Below are 16600 nucleotides of genomic sequence, written 5' to 3' on the forward strand. Positions count from 1 at the left end.
CCAAGCCGAATCGCCTCTGCGCTGCTTCAGCAGACGAACAGGATGTGAGATTGTAGCGCCGGTCCCTAGAGCTGCATGTCTTTCCAGTTGTTGTACGGTAGGTTGTGCGTCGTTGAGGTACCATCCCACCGGGTCGCGTACATCCTCGTCGCTCAAAGCGCAGGACTATAATATGTGTACCGACGGACTATATGTACAAGTCAGAGCTGGAGATCACGCTTAATTGCAAGATACGTACCAACATGAACTGCCGTAGAGCCTCAGAATAATTGCAGCCGGCCGCGCCCCGACGGCAAGGGATATCCTGTCGGTGCTACGACCATCGATGCTGCAAACAGAATCGTATACGTCTACAACGAGGTGAGCGGGAGTTAGCACCTCCGTGTCGAGCCGACCAACATGGGTAAGGTTTCGGCCTCACCGAGGTTGGTCGAGTGGAAGCGGGGCCTACCTTGCGTGTCGTGGAGCTAATGATGCATGCGTCGCGAGAATTGCTCAGATCGGTGGCGAAGATGAAGGTACGATGGTGAAGGGGAAGGTCGAATGCAGTTATCATGACGTCCGCGGCTTCGATGTTGGTGTGTTCGCAGCTTCGACGTCGATGTCAACGTCGACCGGTCGTCAATTCGGAATCCGCGGTAGGCGAGAGCGAAAAGGAAGCTGAGGTCGGGACCCGCAGTCCACCGGATAGAAAAGAGGGACAGGGGGGGTAAATTACCGTTCGCGGACGATTGTGCCAGATGAGAGTTGTGATAACCTGATGAGAGGGAGAGCCTTAGCCGTGACCGTGAGCGAACTTGTCGACATGATCACGTACCTCCGGAAGACGCTCATCATGAGCGCCGGCGAGCTCGTCCATCCCCTCGAGAAGTTGTAGATCAGATAGAGTAGCATATTGTTGTCGTAGATGAAGAGTGACCTGCGGGTTAGGGCGTCGGCAATGTCGCGCAAAGCGCAAGAGACCGGAGCCGGTAATACTCACCCAATAATGCGATTATGATCTCAATTCTCGACAAAAGCGCCGCAATACCGAGCGAGATATGTCCTAGCCGAGCGCCTCTATCGTTTGAATGATGCGACGTTGCAGGCTTGGGCGCCGAGGCAGGTCGATGGTGACGGTGCAAGGGCCGGCTCTACGCTCGAGATGGACCGGAGCAGCCCCATAGTCTGAAGAGCCCCGAGGAGCTACACGGCGCATGGGAGTCCTTCTCTTGCCCCCTTCATCGGTGATCAAGAAGTGTACGAAAGCCAGCTAGGCGTGCTCTGGTTAGCTCGCGAGGGGTATGCATGGCAGGGCACTTACTTTGGTACCGCGCTAAGCAAGGATAGCACCCTAACAGCGTCAACGTGCACTCTTTCCTCCCTCTCAAAGCCCCCCTGGCCTCTGCACAACCGCTACTTCTTGAACCCAGTCGACCGCGTCTCTGCAGGGGCGTTCTTCGCCGTTGACCGCGATGTAGGGCGTACTGACCAGCGCCCTGGTGTCGTCGTCTAAGCCTGAGTATGTCTTGGCCTTGCAAAGCCGCCCGAATGCAGCACGTCGCGGGGGAAGGGGATAGCAGAGGGAGTCGACGTCGATGATGATGGACGGAAGCAAGACGAATGCGGAAGCAAAGTGGAATCTGATGGGAATCAAGGGCGGAAGCTGATTGATCGTCCCTCTTTGTCTTCTGCCTCCATGTTCCGGTCAATACCCCAGCGCTTCCTGCTCGCAACGCTTAAGAGAACCGTGTTGACTCTGACCTTGACTTATGCTCGAAAATCGCTGCTTGGCCTTCAACCTCGAAGACACCGGGCGCTCGGATGCGCCAATGGTCGGGACGCTTCTATGGTCGAAGAGGACTGAGCTCCTCCGGAGGCTTCGAATCTCGTGCACGTTCTCTTGCTAATGCAACTCAGCTGGCGCGATGAATTGTCGGCGTGCTAGCGTCGGGAGACAGCTCTCCTGATGAGCTTGTAATGACCTGACGAGTTCATGCCGGTGTGTCCCTTCCGCTGCCTTATTCGCGCCCTGGCTGATACCACACATACCTCGAATAAGATTATTCAGAGCTGGCTTGGGCGGTGGTAATATATCAATGCCGGAGATGTCAGTCAGGGCGAACGCGCGATGAAGTCCGAACTTTTCGACCGGTCAGAAATTCGTGGCTTCAAGGGTATGACGCTCCATGCGCGCGGTTCATCGAGGCCCACACTGCCATCAGCGCGACTGCAGCCTTCTTGGCTCTCGCGCTTTTCTCCAGTGAGTACGACTTCCTCTCATCACCTGAGCGAGCTTGATCCTCTCGGGCCTGAACCTCTCAAAGCACCTTTATCACCCTTCCAGGATTTTAATGCGCGTCAAAGCAAGGATCACCAGGTCTGCAAAGACATGCATTCTAGCGTGACTCGTAGACCATCAAGCGCTCCTTGCGCTCCGGTCGAGGCGAGTCCGCCATCGTCGTACTGGCCTGACACCCTTACAGTCTACCAAGACCGCAATCCTCTCATCGCGCCGCCGCGGCTGGTTGCTGGCTCCCGAGCGAACTTGCGCAGATAATGATCTGCGCTACAGAGCTATTGTCTCCCGGTGGCGCGTGCTCAAGATGGTCCAGAAAAACCGAGCGCGGCAAGCGCATGCTCATAACACGTCGTGCGTACCCTGCCCTGGACTTTAGGCTCTCGTCAGTAGGTCAGATTGGTTCTTCAGACTCGTCGGCGCTGAAGTCGCGCCTTCAGATGGTCCAACATGCATTGCGGACTCATAGGGCGTTCCTGAACCGCGATCGCAGACGACCCGCGCAAGTCGGTGTTGCACCGACTTGCGCTTCCGCCGACGACCTTGCCCCGACGACGAGAACTCGAAATTGAGTGACTATGGGCCCACGGGCAACATGATGACATATACGTAGAGAAATCTGGGAAGGTCGTACAGTAATCGAACTGGTATCTAGTTCTGTCAGTAGATCAACACTATATCTCGCTTGGACCCATATGCAGCGAAATTCTGTAATACGAGCCAATTCAAGTCCTTCACGGAAATCAGAACAGTAGCAATCGTAAAACGAAGTCAAGAAGTATGTATCAAAAAGCATATACGAGGAGTCGAAGGAAAAAAAGGAAGTTACTATGTCAATCGGCCAATGGTCGAGACGTCGCGAGGATGTGTAGTCGTTGTGGGCCAGTTGGGGGAGAAGAAGGCTTTGTACCATACCGAGTTACAAAACGGTGCGACCGTCAGGAAGAGCACATCATCGAGCCAAGCAGATATGTGGTCGAGTATATACGGAACTGGTCGAGTATATACAGAACGATATTCGAGTGTGTGCAAGCCCAGCCGCGCGTAGCTGTCTGGCTCGTAGCACCCAGCTCTAGTCAAGTTAACCTCAGTATGAGAGATAGTGGACAAGAAAATTCCTGCTTACCGGATGAAGATTCCTACGTTCGGTGACATGCGATGTCAATCCTACACCTTCATTCCCAGCGCCCTCGACAGCTCTTCAGGAGCCGGCGCAGGCGTATAAGTCGGCCACTCGTCAATTCGGAACGAGTTGTTAAGCGTGATGCGGATGTGGGGAGCCGGCGGCACAAACTGGGTTTGGTGGGACGAGATGATGAGGCGATAGTGCCGCAAGTGGTGGGGGATCCAAAGGAGGGGTTGCTTATAACTACTGTCATTGTCGTCACTGTCGTCATCGTCGTCGTCGTCGTCTTCTCCGGACACTATCCAGCCATGCCAGGGACTTTTTAACCCCTTCCAAAGCGCGGCCTGCGCGCGGGTTTTTGTCATGGATGCACTCGTACTGACGAGCAAATTCTCTAAACTCTGGAAAAATCTGAAGTCCCAGACTCGGATTGTACCATCATCAGAGCCAGAAACGATGCGAGCGCCATCAGAAGTGAGAGCGACTGAGTTGACCCCGCCATCGTGACCTTGCAGAGTGACGCCGACTTGTTGTCTAGTTTGCACATCCCAGACTCGCACCGTCCCATCGTTAGATCCGGACACGATGAACCTTCCATCAGGCGAGAAGGAGACAGATCGTACCCATTCAGTATGACCAACCAGCGGTTCACCCACATTCTCGCCCGTCTTCACGTCCCATAGGCGAATTGTTTTGTCAGACGAGCCAGACACGAGGAGCACACCATCGGGAGAGAATGCGACGGACCAGACACAATGTTGATAACCTTGGAGCGCCTGCCATGTCTGTAGCGGCCGCAGCGTTCGGGTATCCCAAAATCGAATAGTGCCGTTGGGAGAGCCGGAAGCGATGGAGAAGCCGTCACTGGAGAAAGACACGGAAGAAGTTCCATGTCCATGGCCCCTGAGCGCGTCGCCGATTTGCTGCCCTGTCGCCAGATCCCAGAAACGCATGGTGTCGTCCGCTGATCCAGACACAAACTGAGTGCCATTAGGTGAGAATGCGACACAGAAAACCAGGCTGTCATGCCCTCGAAGCTCGTCGCCCGCTGGAAGTCGCGTCTCAACATCCAACACTCGCACCGTTCCATCGTCCGAGGCGGTGGCAATTCGCGTGCTGTCCGGCGAGAATGCGACACAGTTGATGTGGTCATCGTCCCATATCGGGTCCCCCACCGGCTGTCCCGTCTCCGCGTTCCACAGTCGCACCGTCTGGTCGCGCGAGCCAGAGACGATGTACTTGCCATCCGGCGAGCAAGCGACAGAGGTGACGGCGCGGGTATGTCCGATTGTGGTATCGCGTTCCTTCTCAACCTCTCGCACGTGCCAGACCCGGAGCGTGCCCGCATAGGAGCCGGATGCGATGTGCTTCCCGTCCGGGGAGAAGGCGACGGAGCTGACGCCATCAGCGTGGCCGCGCAAGTCATCGCCGACCTGCTCTCCTGAGGCCACATCCCAAAAGAGCACGGTGTTATCGTCCCCACCTGAGACGACGCGCATATTATCAAGCGAGAAGGCAACCGCATGTATCCAGCCTGTATGCCCATGCGATGCCCACACTTGCTGCGTCCCTTCTGCATCACATACACGGACGGTCCCGTCGGCAGATCCAAAAGCGACGTACTTGCTGTCGCGCGAGATTGAGACTGAGCTGACTTCGACTGTGTGGCGTATAGAATCGCCTAGCTGCTGTCGTGTTGCTGTTTCCCATATGCGGACCGTGCCGTCATTAGCTCCAGAGACGATGCGAGCTCCGTCGCACGAAAAGACGACGGAGTTCACACTACGTGTATGTCCCTGCATTGCTTCACCTATCTCCTTCCCGGCCTTCGCATCCCACAATCGCAATGTGCGATCGTCTGAGGCGCTGACGACGGTGGCGCCATCCGGAGAGAATGAGACTGACCGAACCCAATCAGTGTGTCCGCGCAATGCCTCGCCCTGCTGCTGCCCGGTCTTGGCGTCCCAAAGTCGAACGGTGAAGTCCCGCGAGCCAGAAGCGATCCTTGATCTGTCGGGTGAGAATGCGACAGACGATACCCAACCTGCATGTCCCTGCATGGCTACATCCTGCCGCCCCGTCTCTGCATCCCATATGCGAAGGATGTTGCCCCCGGCCACAATCTTCTTACCATCTGGAGAGTAAGCGACAGAAAATATACAGCTTCCGGCTTGAATCACGAGAGGTTCGCTCAATGGCCATTCTTGCTCCTTCTCATATCCGGAAATATCGATGGGGCTTACGATGCAATGCCGGTACAATCGGGAAACATGCGAGTCGACTGGCGTAAAGAGGACGCCGGTCACATAGACCTGAGGTGGCGACTTCGTTATTGCTTCGCGGAATCGCTTTTGGAAAGCGATGAACTCCGTGACTATAGATGCTAAGTCATCTTGCCTAAGCTTCTTAAGGGGTGTCAGTTCCTAACTGTCTATGACGAGATCTCATGTACCTTCATCCAGTGGAGCATTTTGCGAAGACTGTCGCACGGCTCGTATCCTAGCCAGCCGCAGGCCTCGAGCCAAAAGAAGAACTGGTCCTGCAGAAACCACTTCAAGGCCAACATCAGATCTGGTGTTGCAAATGAGTGCGAGGGCGCGATGATGCGCAGATGGCGCACCTAAATCACCGGGCTGACTGTGCAAGAGATGTGTCGAGACCTCGCGACACGCATACTGGAGTCCAGGTGATATTTTCTCGGTGAGACGACAATTCAAGTCTTTGATGTCCTTCTTGTACACGAAAGGAGAGGGTAGGCCGCATATGTTGTATCGCAGACCGCTTCCTGGCCTGCCCATGATGCCGAAGCACGCGAGAGCGAGCTGCGAGTCGGCGGCGGCAAAGACAGGCTTGATCGTGAAGGGCCCGCTAGCCTCAGCGTCGAGAACGAAGTCGCGGAATGATGTGTGGAGTGGGCGTATGGGCTCGTTGTCCCCCGCAAGCGTGCCGGTAAGGACAGACCCAAGATGCACGAGCATTTTGTTTATTCTTTCTCCGACCAGCAAAACCTCGGCGAACTCTTGGAACACTACGCCCGGCTGTGGCTGTCGCACAGATAACACCCACGCGAGAAGTTGACGGTAAGTCGACAGGTATACCTTGTCGGTCGTGCCTATATGCGTGCGGAGCACGAGACGGTATATCTCGTATAGTCGCGGATGTCCAGGTTCTTGTCTGATGCTGCGAATGAGATTCTGGCGAGCAGCATCACTCTTCGGTTGATTCGGGCCGGTGAGCTCTCGGCAGAGGACGGCGGCACATTCGAAGAGGGCCTGTGACGCGCGCACGACATCGTCTACTAGCCCAAAGGCATCGGTTCCGCGAAGGTTCGCCTCAACAACCTTGCGAATGTCGCTCTCGGTATTTTCCTCGTGATCGATAGATCGACCAGCGACGATTGTCTCGTCTTCTCCTAGCAGACTTGCGATATCCAGGTCGTCCGGACGCGTAGTGATCAAGAACCGGATGCTTGGGGGAAGCGCATGGTCCCATATGCACGCGCGCAGAGTCCGAATCAGCGTGGCACGCTCGCCGATGCTATTGTCATCGTCATTCCGACATTCGTCGAGCGCATCGACGACAAAGATGGTGGGAACGCGCGTTTGGTAGAGGCGGAGGGTGGCGAGCATCAGGTACCGGTGTTGGTCTTCGATATCGATCGTCTCAAGCTGCTCGGTACGCAACAAGCGCAGTTTGTCAAGGTATTGCTGGTCATAGCGGGCTAGTTTCTCGGCGAGGGTCGGATATAATTGATGAGCGTGACGAGTGGGGTTTGTACGATCGAAAGCGAAAAACGGAGCGACGGCGCCCATATCAGCAAGGATGCGGGCGATGCTGTTGGCAACTGCCGACTTTCCCTTGCCAGCTGCGCCGTGAAGGATGAGACAGCGCGGGCCTTTTATATCGAAGGCCCAGTCCGTGATTGCTGCGAGTAGCTGGACGCGGGTGTTGGGGCGACAGCCCCTGCTCGTGCCCGCCTGTATACTCGCCATAGGCAGGCGCCTCAGTGTATTCTCATTATCTATGGACGCATATGGAAGGACGAGAGTTCGCTGAGTAGAGGTAGGCACTCACCGATCTTCTCCTCGATCCTGAACACAGCGTTCTGTGCGTCGAGATGCGCACCACTTTCGACATAGCGGGAAAGCTCTTGCAACCGCTTCAGCATGTCTTGAACACGTTCATTTGCCTCGGTGCGCGATCGCTTAACTATCAGGCATTAATGAGATATCGACTGAAACATATAGGGGTTCATCTTCCTCACCGAGACTCTCCGAGGTCAAGGATCGGAGGAATGATGACACACACAGTAACTCAGTGATCAGCGCGTTGCATGCTTTCCCCTGCTCCTTCCTCTTGTCCTTGAACTCCCGCTTGTCCGAGGCGATGACGGCTTTACAGAGCCTACTCGTTTCGTCAACGAGGGATACAATCAGTCCGTGATACTCCGTCCTCTTCTCGAGTTCCTATGTTCACTGTCAGTAATTACCTACGCGATGGACGGATAACGCACGTCGACACCGAGGTCGAGGAGCGCAAATACGGTCTGCGATAGAGGGATAGCCTGAAAATGAAAACCTGCTTCAGGAGGGTGATATTCATAAATTGACAGTACGAACCTCTCCCAGGGCATTGCATATCTGGATAATGGTCCTTGAATAGCCTACGACTGCGCTCCATTTGTCCGAGATTGACAGTGCAGATTTCATAGCGGCCACCTCCGAGGCGAGGTCTTCCTGGAATGGCGTGATCGTCGCGGACAACTTCAGCTCTGGTTGTTTGGCCACGTGCGCATAGCATACGTCGAGAAGGACTGCGTGCGATCCGTGAGTCTGCTATCGTGGCCGTGCATTGTTCGGATGTACCAGGCTTATCGGACGAGGTGAGTGACTCCAGGATACATTCCTTGGACGCGACGCAGATATCGCCTCTTCGGCGCTCAGCATACAACTCGATCTGTATAACTGCGCCGCATGCAGCGATACTACGATGTGAACGATCAGCGGCGATATGGGCAGAAGGCATAACAGACGCACAAATCCAAGGACTGTGCTTTACTCGTGTCGCAGCGCTTGCGATCGCTGCCGACCGTCAGAACCGCATACAGGTGCCGCGAGCCGCCGATGAACTTGAATCTTGGGATCCCAGGAAGTCCGTCCTCGTTAGGCGTGTCTTCGTAGACCGCGTTGTTAGTCACCTGTGCGAAAGACGAACGGGGGAACCCACAGTGGATAGTATATAGCACCTTACGATCCATGCTCTGATCTGTTGACACTACGTCGGTCGACATCGAGGCGACTGAGAAGACGCGGTGGCGACAGACAATGGCTGTTGACGGCGCGATCCGCACATGCACCGCCGACATGCTGTTGTAACCACGTGGCGGCCTCGATGCGAAGGGACGCGGCAGTGAGCTACAGTATCCTGACACCGTTATCCATCTCGGCGACTGAGAAGCAGCGTAATCGGCAGATGCCAGTCATTGTGCTGCTATCAATTTCAAGGTTAGGATCAGGTTCATTGGTCCGAGCGCGATACTGGCAGCCAATACACTGACTCTTGACGGTAAGGGTACCGCGACGCGTCTGGAATAGTACGGTGCACAAGCAAGCATCCTTCGTTCTCACCAGGTTGCAGCCTGTCTGGCAAGGCCGTCTGATAAGGCTAGTCGTTGGTCGCAAAGTGGGAAATGCGGATACAAGACTCGTGGTGACGCCTCAAGGTAAAAGGCCCCTCCCGTTGCGCGCCCGCCTGCCTTATGCCGCCCCTTCTCGCAGTCGATACGCGGCAACGGCGTGGGATGAGTTTATGCCGATCACCGGGATGTCGTGCATACGGACTCCGGGGGACTTCACGCTGAGTGTGCAGCGCTAAGGTGCGAGTGAGTACCTGATAGTGCCAGATTCGAGAGATCTTCAAAGACATCGCGCGTTTGGCTCAGGCGCGTACTAGACCAACCCATGCGTGAGACGAGATGTTCTACATAACGGATGGGCGACGTACTGAGCAAGTCGCATGCGCGGGCAGGCTTGTTGTCATTGCCGCGGAAAGGTGCTGCCTCAATCATTGGCTCCGAGAGCGAGTCTTGCTGGTACATGGGACCTTGTCTTACTATGGATCGCTTCTAGGATAACATCAGCGAAGCTCACAGTGCGAACGTTGTTGCAGGCTTACCGTGAAGCCCCGCAGGCCGAAGTGCTTCGTTTGCCTTGTGAATATTGACGCTTGGGAGCAGGCCATCTTACGACGTAGGACAAGGGAGTACCAGGTCGTCGTAGCTCAAGCGATCTCGGGGCTCGTCGTTCAATGCAAAATACGGATTTCAAACCGAGCGTACGCAAACAAACCACCCGTTCACGACAGTCTATACACCCACTACGCCGCGATCTTCCTCACCATAATCGGCACGCTGGGCCCCGCTTCCTCCTTCCCCTTGACGTACGGGCCCACGGTGATCCCGAGGCGCCAGTCGATCTCCTCCGGGCACGACACGAACTCGAACGCGGGGATGAGCACGGACAAGACGAGCTCTGGAAGCAGCACATGAGTACGATGAAAGAACTACCAGCCCGAGCCGTCGACGCACTGATCTCAAGGACGGCGAACTTCATCCCGCTACATGACCATCAGTCAAACAACCCAACAGAATCTCGAGCGCGCAACTCACGGACACGCCCTCCCTCCGCCCAAAAAGGTCATGATGTTCGAGTATATCCCTGCGCAATGCATCAGCCCGTTTCCCCCACTTCCAGCCGCCCTGCACTGACCCGGCATCTTCACCCCATTCGCCGTCCCCTCATTGATCGCCTTCCCCATCCACCGCTCCGGCTTGAGCTCTCCCGCATCCGCGCCCCAGATAGCCTCCGACCGGTTCGCCGCGCCCATGCCGACGTACACGGGCGTGCCCTTCGTGATGAGCAGCTCGCGCGTCTCCGCGCCCGTCTTCGGGTCGACGATCGGGAACTGCAGGGGCACGACGGCGTCCTCGTACGTCCTGCGAAGGCCAAGGGTGAGCGGGCGATGTCAGGAATCCGGACTCGGCACGCACTGCCGCCAGACGAAGGTGACGGGCGCGAAGAGGCGGAGGGCCTCCCGGCAGACGCCGTCGAGCAACGGGAGGTCGTTGAGCTCGTAGTAGTCCAGCTCCTCGTCGCCCTTGTTCTATGCGGCGTCAGCCGACTGAGTTGATTGGCACTAGCAGCGCAGCAGGACATACCGCACGTGCGGCGGTCAGCTCGTCGCGTAGACGCTGCTGTAGGCCCGGGTTCTCCGCCATTAGGCACAGAAGGCGTGATAGCGCGCCGGCGGTCGTCTCCTGGCCTCCCAGCACGATGGAGCTGAACGGTGGTAAGCACGTCAGCCCATATTGCCCAACGCATCTCGCACCTCATCGTCGCGATGACCATCTCGTCATCCATCTTGTCGGCGTCTTCAATCTCATAGTTGCGCGCGACTTGGTCACCGTCAGTCACAACAGCATACCGTATTGCGAGAGCACATACTGAGGAGCGAAGACAGGTCCCTTCCGCCGGCAACGGTCTTCTCGAGCTCGCTGATGCTGCCCTGCGAGATGAGGTCCTTCTTAAGCAAGAAGAGCCGCTTGCAGACCGGGTGCATAGTGTCTACCGCCCATTTGAACTACGCACAACAACATGAGCTAGGGTGTTCGTATCCTGCGCACACAACCTACCCGACGCGCAGATGGCCAGGGAACATAGGCGACTGCCGCGGATAAGAAACCTCGAAGCCAGTCTGGCTTCATGGACCGCCAGCTATTCAAGAAGGGCAAGACCAGAAACAGGCGACCGCTCATTGGTCTGCACGATCATGAGCTCAGTAGACCGAGCGCGATTATATCTACCCACAGAACTGTCTTGAGCGCCTCGTGGAACGTGTTGAACTCCTCGCTCTTCTCGGAGAAGCTGTTGAAGGAGTGCCCGAGGCCACCCTGGGAGATGAGTTCGAGGGCAGTGCGCGTCAAGAGGTCGAGCATGTCGATCGCCGATCCCTCATGCGCCCCGTTGACCTTGGCGGAGAGCCTGTCACGCAGCTGATAGGCTATGCCGTAGAATACGGGCGACAACTTGGACACGAAGGCGGCAGTGAAGACAGGGTTGAGTACGCGACGAAGGCGTTTGTGCTCGGCGCCTTCGTAGTGGTCAGAGCGTAGTCTGATGCCAAGGAAATGGGACGTACCATACGCGGTTGCGGAATGATCACCGTGGTGGATGATACCGAACAAGCTGGGCGCATCGGTCAGCATGGTATGTGCGTATTGAGAACACAGCGCACCCTCTAAACTCTTCGGACTCCTCAAAGATACGCTGATCGCGAACCAAGATCGAGTGCAATGCAAGGGGATCTGTGATATATAGCGCGTCCTTTTGAAACTGCCAAGAGCATAGCGCTGTCAGAGGGCACTGCGACAGCAAAGGTGAGAACGCACTCCAAAAAATCCCCCACGCAAACGCGCGACGTGTCCGTACTTCTTGCACATATCGTAGTGCAGGCCTTCCAGCGACCGTTCGTCGTGCAACTGTGGTAGATATCCCATGACGGACGTCGAAGGGGGCCCGGGGACATGTTCGTAGGGACTTTTGCGCGATACGAAGAACCATGCGCTCGCGATAGCCAGCGCAACAAAAGCAGCCGAAAGCGGCAGCGCGGAGGGAGACATGTCGAGGGTGCGAGCCGTCCAAAGGCGTACCGGCGATCTAGCGGGCTGGTCTTATGTACATCATCTTGGTGTAGACTGTGTTAGTCCCGGGAGTTTGTAATGCCCAGGGTGCGAGGGGGGTGCACTAAACATGACGGGCGAAGGCAAGGATGCGCTGCTCACCGCCGGCCGGTCCGCTGCAGCCATCACGTGTGCAAACATAACACTTGTTCTCCGCGGCTGTCTGGGCCTCTGCCGCTGTCGGTCTCTACATATGGCCTTCTCCGGCGAAGGTGACATCCATCTTGCTGCATAATTACGCGCACGGCTGCGATGTGAAGGCAGGGACTCAGTGTGCGAAAGGCACGTCCGACGAGGAGAATACACCGTCGACGAAACGGCCGTTCACAATGCAAAGAAGGCTGCTGTCCTATCCGAGGCATCTCGACCGAGCAAATCGCCTGCGCGTACATATATCTTTTACGCATCGGGGCTGGTACCGTTCTCTTCTGCTCGCCATGCCTCCACTCGCCAGTATCCTGCAAGACCACTGGGTGCTCCTCTTGAGCGCCGCCTTTGCCGCTTTCGTCTGCAACAGGCTGTTCACACCACCCGCCGAACTAGCGCACCTTCCTCGCGTCCCTGTCCTGCCCCTTCTCTGGAGCTACTTCACGGGCGAGGTCGAAGATAAGCGCATCAAGCGCTTGCTCATGCCCTTTGCCGAACGCGGAGAGGGTGTTGTGCTCGTCTACGCCCTCGGACGCTGGATAGTGCACGTGCTCGACGAGAAGGTGCATACTTAGAAGCTTGTCTCCTCTACCTACGTCGCTCAACAAGCGCAGATCGCAAGGGACATCTCCGCGGACATCACGACGTGGCCCAAGGAGGAGCCTCCGGGTGCGGATTCCCCTTCTGTCAGAGTGCGTCGAGCTCACGACTGGTATATAGATGATCTCCTCCTCTGGCGCCTAGTGGGCAAGGTACGCTGCGGCTCACCTCGCCCCGCGACCACTCTCCCTGACCCACCCTGTCAGACCAATGTCATCCTGTCGAACGGATCCAACTGGCAGCGCCACTCGCGTGTGGTTAAGTCTGCACTTCAGCGGTAGGTGCCCCTTCTCGCCTAGCCCCTCACCTTACAATCTCCTGCAGCAATCTTCCCATCAAGGACTTCGTGACCTTGGCCCACCGCCTGTTCCGCGTCATGAAGGATGGCGGCAAGCTGCGGTGGGACGATCTCGCTATGGTTAGTCAAGTATGAGGCGTGTCAATGGTGTCCTGATATGTCCGTTTGCCAGAGATTCACGCTGGACGCGGTCGGATCTACGACTTTCGGCTGGGACTTCAACAGCATCGAGGACACGAGCACGTATGTGCGGTTCACCTTGCTCCCAACCTTCGGTGTTCTGACGACAATCACTCAGACCCTTCGTCACGGAATACAGCCATGTCATGGACAGCATCGCGAATCCTCTGTACGTCCTCCTTCCGGCGCACTGCGACGTGAATCTTAACTTCTGCCTCAGCTACATCGTCTTCCCCAAGCTCGAGACGCTGCTCCCCCGGAAGACCATCATCACCAAGATCGACGCGCTCATCGCCAAGTTCACCAGCATACTCGACGAGAAGAAGGAGAACAAGGGGAACGACATGCTCACGTATATGCTCGAGGACGTAGGTTCTCTGCTAGTACATCTCTTCGTTCATAGGCTGACCTCCTTGCATAGCCCGAGATGAGCGACACGGAATTCCGGGACAACATGGTCGTCTTCTTCATCGCAGGTCATGTCAGTCATCATGCTTTCGCCTCCATCAGCCTACGCCAGGCTGGTTATCACCCTACGCCAGGCTTGTTATCACCCTACGCCAGGCTTGTTATCACCCTACGCCAGGCTTGTTATCACCCTACGCCAGGCTGACCCACCCATCCCCCCAGGACACCACCGCGGGCGCGATGTCCAGCCTCGTCTACTACTTCGCCAAGCACCCCGAGCTGCAGGCGCGCGCGCGTGCCGAGGTGCGCGCCGCGCTCGGCGACGCGGAACCCACCATCGACAACATGCGCGCGACGCCGTTCGTGCAGGCGTGCATCCGCGAGGCGCTGCGCGTGAATACGCCGATCGTGAGTATTGAACTGCCGTTTGGCGGATTCGCTTATTAGGAGTTGCTGATCCTCGTACAAACAGGTCTACATGGTCCCCCGCGCGAGCGCGCGGCCCGCCGAGCTGGTGAGCGCGCTCGGGAAGCGCTACGTGCTCCCCGCGCACACGTCCGTCATCCTCAACATCTGCGCGATGCACTACAATCCGTCTTACTGGCCGAAGTGCGTTCTTCGTCGAGACACTTCGCACCTCAATTCACCTCCATCCTCACCTCAATTTATCCTCACCTTACTCCATTCTCACCCCTCTCCCTCTCCACAGCCCAGCATCCTTCGACCCCGACCGCTTCATGAACAAGAACGACAAGGAGGTCGCCAGCGTGGATGCGAGTCTCTGGATGTGCGTGGCAGTCTATGCTCAGTCCTTCATCCTGGCTGACCATAACGTTCCCCACACCAGGCCCTTCGCCCTCGGCCCGCGCCAGTGCCCCGCGCGCAACTTCGCGCTGTACGAGATGCGCACCCTCCTGTGCATGCTCGTGCGCGAGTGGGAGTGGGCGCTGCCGGCGGACAGCGCGCACGCGGGCGGGCTCCAGAACGGGTTCTCGCCGTTCGCGCTGAGTCTGCCGAAGGACATGGATGTGGTGTTTAGGAGGAGGGATAAAGGGGAGGGGGAGGCGTAGAGGGGGGTAAGGAGTACTCATAGAGGGGGATGGGGAGGAGTGGGGGAGTGGGGAGGTGGAGGAGAGAGCAGGAGTGGTGAAGAGGGAACGGGAGGATAAATTGGCTGAAGGAGGGTAGACATGCGGAGGTGCGGAGGCGAAGCAAGAATCTCGCGCAGATAGAGTGTACGTGTGACGAGAGGAGCGCTGGGCTTGCGTAAAAACTGAAGAATGGAGAGCTTGCCGTCATACTTGAGTGATCCATCGCAGCGTTCACATGGCCCCTTTGCTCAAATCCCGGTGGTTAGGCTGAACTAGTGACAAGCAGGTTCGGACTCTACCGCGACCACTATACCATCTCGTTCTAGAGACAGGAACGCTCGTCGGATGGGCGCCAATCCGCCGGCCGCTCGGAGCTCAGGTTCCAATCCGTCGCTGGTCACTCCATGGGCGACGCCAGCTGCGACAGTCATCGAGAATGAAGCGCTAGACGCATAAATACCGAGTTGGGCTCGTTCTGCGTGCTCCTGATCCCTACGCCCCACCATCAGCATGTACGCTCCGCTACTCGAGGTCACGATCCTATCATCGTTTGACGCGAAGGCCGCGCGCCAGGCGAAGGCTGCTTGTAGCGGGGTAGACGGTCTGCAGCGGTCAGTCGACTTGGATCGTATCTGCAGGTTCAGTCCCTCTGACAATCCTTGCAGGGCGTACATCGGACAAGAGATCGAGGATCCCTCGCAGGGTTACTGCGCGCTTCGTGAGTTTGTAGCTCTCGCACGCAGCACCAATGGACTTGACAGACCTTCTACGCAGAATGGGAATCCCTGCGCGCTCGTGATGCCTTCCTGCGCAGCCCCGCATACGAGGCGCACGCGCGGCATCTCACCGTGCAGCGCGGCCCCTTCCTAGTTACTCTCTCGGAAGACGACCGCACCGCCTGCGATGCTATCTTCTCCGCGCCTATCCAGAAATTCGGCTTCCTCCAGGCGAGCACGCACCTCGGCAGGGTGAAGGTGCGCGAATTGCTCGCGCTCATGCGCTCCGGGCGGCAGGAGCGCCAGACCAAGAAGGAGATCATCGGCGAGCTGGACGCGGCGGTCGTGGATAATGCGGACTGCCGCGTGATCATGGATGGCTGGGAGTCCGTTGAGGTAGGTCTTTGCGTGATGTGAAGGAATTGTAGGCGTGACTGAAGCTTTTGCCGTCTCTAGCAACATCACGCGTATGTGGGCCGCGCAGAGAACAAATCTTTCCTGGCCGATGTTATTTCTGTGTTGGAGTGGGCCTCATCGAAGCATGCCAAGGAGGTTTCGGCTTGAGGCAAAGGGCGGGTGAAAATGACACTAGTTGCGGCTACCGGAAGTGCGAATCCAATCGTATGCGCCGAGCTTGCTGTATCCTGGTGCACATATCCTTGCCAGTGAGTCGAGGTCTGCTCCTCGAGAAGTTGTGAGATGTGCCTCTTGCCTACCACCGGACAGCAGTGTGTCTAATACCGTTTGAAACTTTCATCATCCTACCACGGGCTTGCGGAAAGGTATGTGTTTCCGCCCTCATCCCTCTACATCTTCTTGCCCAGTCGCTAGCGAGCGCTGCCGAGAAGTCGAACATATCACGTGACACGCACGTAACTGGATAAATTGCCTCAGAGTCAGGCACCCTTGCTGGCCCTGCCCGCAGCGCCCATTGATACGGTTTGGACACGGTCCCCGGTCGCTGCCCGGTCCATCGCCGCCGACTTCAGACGCGGCGATGAGGCGATGCTGCTGCAGAT

At 57.0% G+C, this 16600-nt stretch overlaps 6 protein-coding genes across 6 annotated transcripts; 2 read left to right on the forward strand and 4 right to left on the reverse strand.

Annotated features, from left to right (window-relative positions):
• Positions 1-451: 451 nt before the first annotated feature.
• Positions 452-1059, reverse strand: SCHCODRAFT_02625015 (uncharacterized protein). Its single transcript, XM_050345274.1, has 3 exons — positions 983-1059; positions 818-919; positions 452-757 (listed from the first exon to the last, which is right to left on the reverse strand). The coding sequence occupies exons 2-3, from the start codon at positions 857-859 to the stop codon at positions 605-607; spliced, it is 195 nt and encodes a 64-aa protein (XP_050199901.1). The 5' UTR covers positions 860-919; positions 983-1059; the 3' UTR covers positions 452-604.
• Positions 1060-2695: 1636 nt separating this feature from the next.
• SCHCODRAFT_01298284 (uncharacterized protein) lies at positions 2696-3291 on the reverse strand. The gene has a single exon (XM_050341399.1). The coding sequence runs from the start codon at positions 3189-3191 to the stop codon at positions 2742-2744; it is 450 nt and encodes a 149-aa protein (XP_050199902.1). The 5' UTR covers positions 3192-3291; the 3' UTR covers positions 2696-2741.
• On the reverse strand, positions 3292-8223 carry SCHCODRAFT_02280242 (WD40 repeat-like protein). Its single transcript, XM_050342265.1, has 8 exons — positions 8024-8223; positions 7918-7968; positions 7669-7870; positions 7479-7613; positions 6025-7425; positions 5857-5975; positions 3405-5809; positions 3292-3350 (listed from the first exon to the last, which is right to left on the reverse strand). Exons 1-7 carry the CDS (start codon positions 8111-8113, stop codon positions 3446-3448), a joined length of 4362 nt encoding a protein of 1453 aa, XP_050199903.1. The 5' UTR covers positions 8114-8223; the 3' UTR covers positions 3292-3350; positions 3405-3445.
• A 1473-nt stretch (positions 8224-9696) lies between these two features.
• On the reverse strand, positions 9697-12221 carry SCHCODRAFT_02625023 (cytochrome P450). Its single transcript, XM_003031890.2, has 13 exons — positions 11851-12221; positions 11697-11794; positions 11601-11647; positions 11270-11552; positions 11095-11221; positions 10907-11042; positions 10791-10857; positions 10621-10741; positions 10453-10565; positions 10172-10398; positions 10072-10120; positions 9991-10019; positions 9697-9934 (listed from the first exon to the last, which is right to left on the reverse strand). Exons 1-13 carry the CDS (start codon positions 12079-12081, stop codon positions 9780-9782), a joined length of 1683 nt encoding a protein of 560 aa, XP_003031936.2. The 5' UTR covers positions 12082-12221; the 3' UTR covers positions 9697-9779.
• Positions 12222-12251: 30 nt separating this feature from the next.
• On the forward strand, positions 12252-14975 carry SCHCODRAFT_02625025 (cytochrome P450). Its single transcript, XM_050345275.1, has 13 exons — positions 12252-12851; positions 12903-12957; positions 13009-13040; positions 13095-13165; positions 13213-13306; positions 13359-13429; positions 13485-13535; positions 13587-13734; positions 13788-13847; positions 13997-14182; positions 14247-14383; positions 14484-14561; positions 14622-14975. The coding sequence occupies exons 1-13, from the start codon at positions 12579-12581 to the stop codon at positions 14842-14844; spliced, it is 1479 nt and encodes a 492-aa protein (XP_050199904.1). The 5' UTR covers positions 12252-12578; the 3' UTR covers positions 14845-14975.
• Positions 14976-15357: 382 nt separating this feature from the next.
• On the forward strand, positions 15358-16357 carry SCHCODRAFT_02625032 (uncharacterized protein). Its single transcript, XM_003032332.2, has 4 exons — positions 15358-15476; positions 15531-15583; positions 15640-15977; positions 16038-16357. Exons 1-4 carry the CDS (start codon positions 15376-15378, stop codon positions 16143-16145), a joined length of 600 nt encoding a protein of 199 aa, XP_003032378.1. The 5' UTR covers positions 15358-15375; the 3' UTR covers positions 16146-16357.
• Positions 16358-16600: the final 243 nt, after the last annotated feature.

Source organism: Schizophyllum commune (assembly GCF_000143185.2).
Source record: "Schizophyllum commune H4-8 unplaced genomic scaffold SCHCOscaffold_6, whole genome shotgun sequence".
Classification (NCBI taxonomy): Eukaryota; Fungi; Basidiomycota; class Agaricomycetes; order Agaricales; family Schizophyllaceae; genus Schizophyllum; species Schizophyllum commune.

What these genes read in the sequence shown, in the direction of transcription:
- SCHCODRAFT_02625032 (XM_003032332.2), top strand. Translation starts at nt 15,376, where the DNA reads ATGTACGCTCCGCTACTCGAGGTCACGATCCTATCATCGTTTGACGCG. An exon ending in GGGGTAGACGGTCTGCAGCG is followed by an intron (nt 15,477 to 15,530) that starts GTCAGTCGACTT and finishes CAATCCTTGCAG; the next exon opens with GGCGTACATCGGACAAGAGA. An exon ending in GCAGGGTTACTGCGCGCTTC is followed by an intron (nt 15,584 to 15,639) that starts GTGAGTTTGTAG and finishes CCTTCTACGCAG; the next exon opens with AATGGGAATCCCTGCGCGCT.
- SCHCODRAFT_02625025 (XM_050345275.1), top strand. Translation starts at nt 12,579, where the DNA reads ATGCCTCCACTCGCCAGTATCCTGCAAGACCACTGGGTGCTCCTCTTG. An exon ending in GCCCAAGGAGGAGCCTCCGG is followed by an intron (nt 12,958 to 13,008) that starts GTGCGGATTCCC and finishes ACTGGTATATAG; the next exon opens with ATGATCTCCTCCTCTGGCGC. An exon ending in GTGGATGCGAGTCTCTGGAT is followed by an intron (nt 14,562 to 14,621) that starts GTGCGTGGCAGT and finishes TCCCCACACCAG; the next exon opens with GCCCTTCGCCCTCGGCCCGC.
- SCHCODRAFT_01298284 (XM_050341399.1), bottom strand. Translation starts at nt 3,191, where the DNA reads ATGGTACAAAGCCTTCTTCTCCCCCAACTGGCCCACAACGACTACACA.
- SCHCODRAFT_02280242 (XM_050342265.1), bottom strand. Translation starts at nt 8,113, where the DNA reads ATGAAATCTGCACTGTCAATCTCGGACAAATGGAGCGCAGTCGTAGGC. An exon ending in TATGCAATGCCCTGGGAGAG is followed by an intron (nt 7,969 to 8,023) that starts GTTCGTACTGTC and finishes TTTCATTTTCAG; the next exon opens with GCTATCCCTCTATCGCAGAC. An exon ending in CAGTCAGCCCGGTGATTTAG is followed by an intron (nt 5,976 to 6,024) that starts GTGCGCCATCTG and finishes TTGCAACACCAG; the next exon opens with ATCTGATGTTGGCCTTGAAG.
- SCHCODRAFT_02625015 (XM_050345274.1), bottom strand. Translation starts at nt 859, where the DNA reads ATGGACGAGCTCGCCGGCGCTCATGATGAGCGTCTTCCGGAG. An exon ending in ATGATGAGCGTCTTCCGGAG is followed by an intron (nt 758 to 817) that starts GTACGTGATCAT and finishes CCCTCTCATCAG; the next exon opens with GTTATCACAACTCTCATCTG.
- SCHCODRAFT_02625023 (XM_003031890.2), bottom strand. Translation starts at nt 12,081, where the DNA reads ATGTCTCCCTCCGCGCTGCCGCTTTCGGCTGCTTTTGTTGCGCTGGCT. An exon ending in TGCGTGGGGGATTTTTTGGA is followed by an intron (nt 11,795 to 11,850) that starts GTGCGTTCTCAC and finishes TGCTCTTGGCAG; the next exon opens with TTTCAAAAGGACGCGCTATA. An exon ending in CCTGGCCATCTGCGCGTCGG is followed by an intron (nt 11,043 to 11,094) that starts GTAGGTTGTGTG and finishes TGTTGTGCGTAG; the next exon opens with TTCAAATGGGCGGTAGACAC.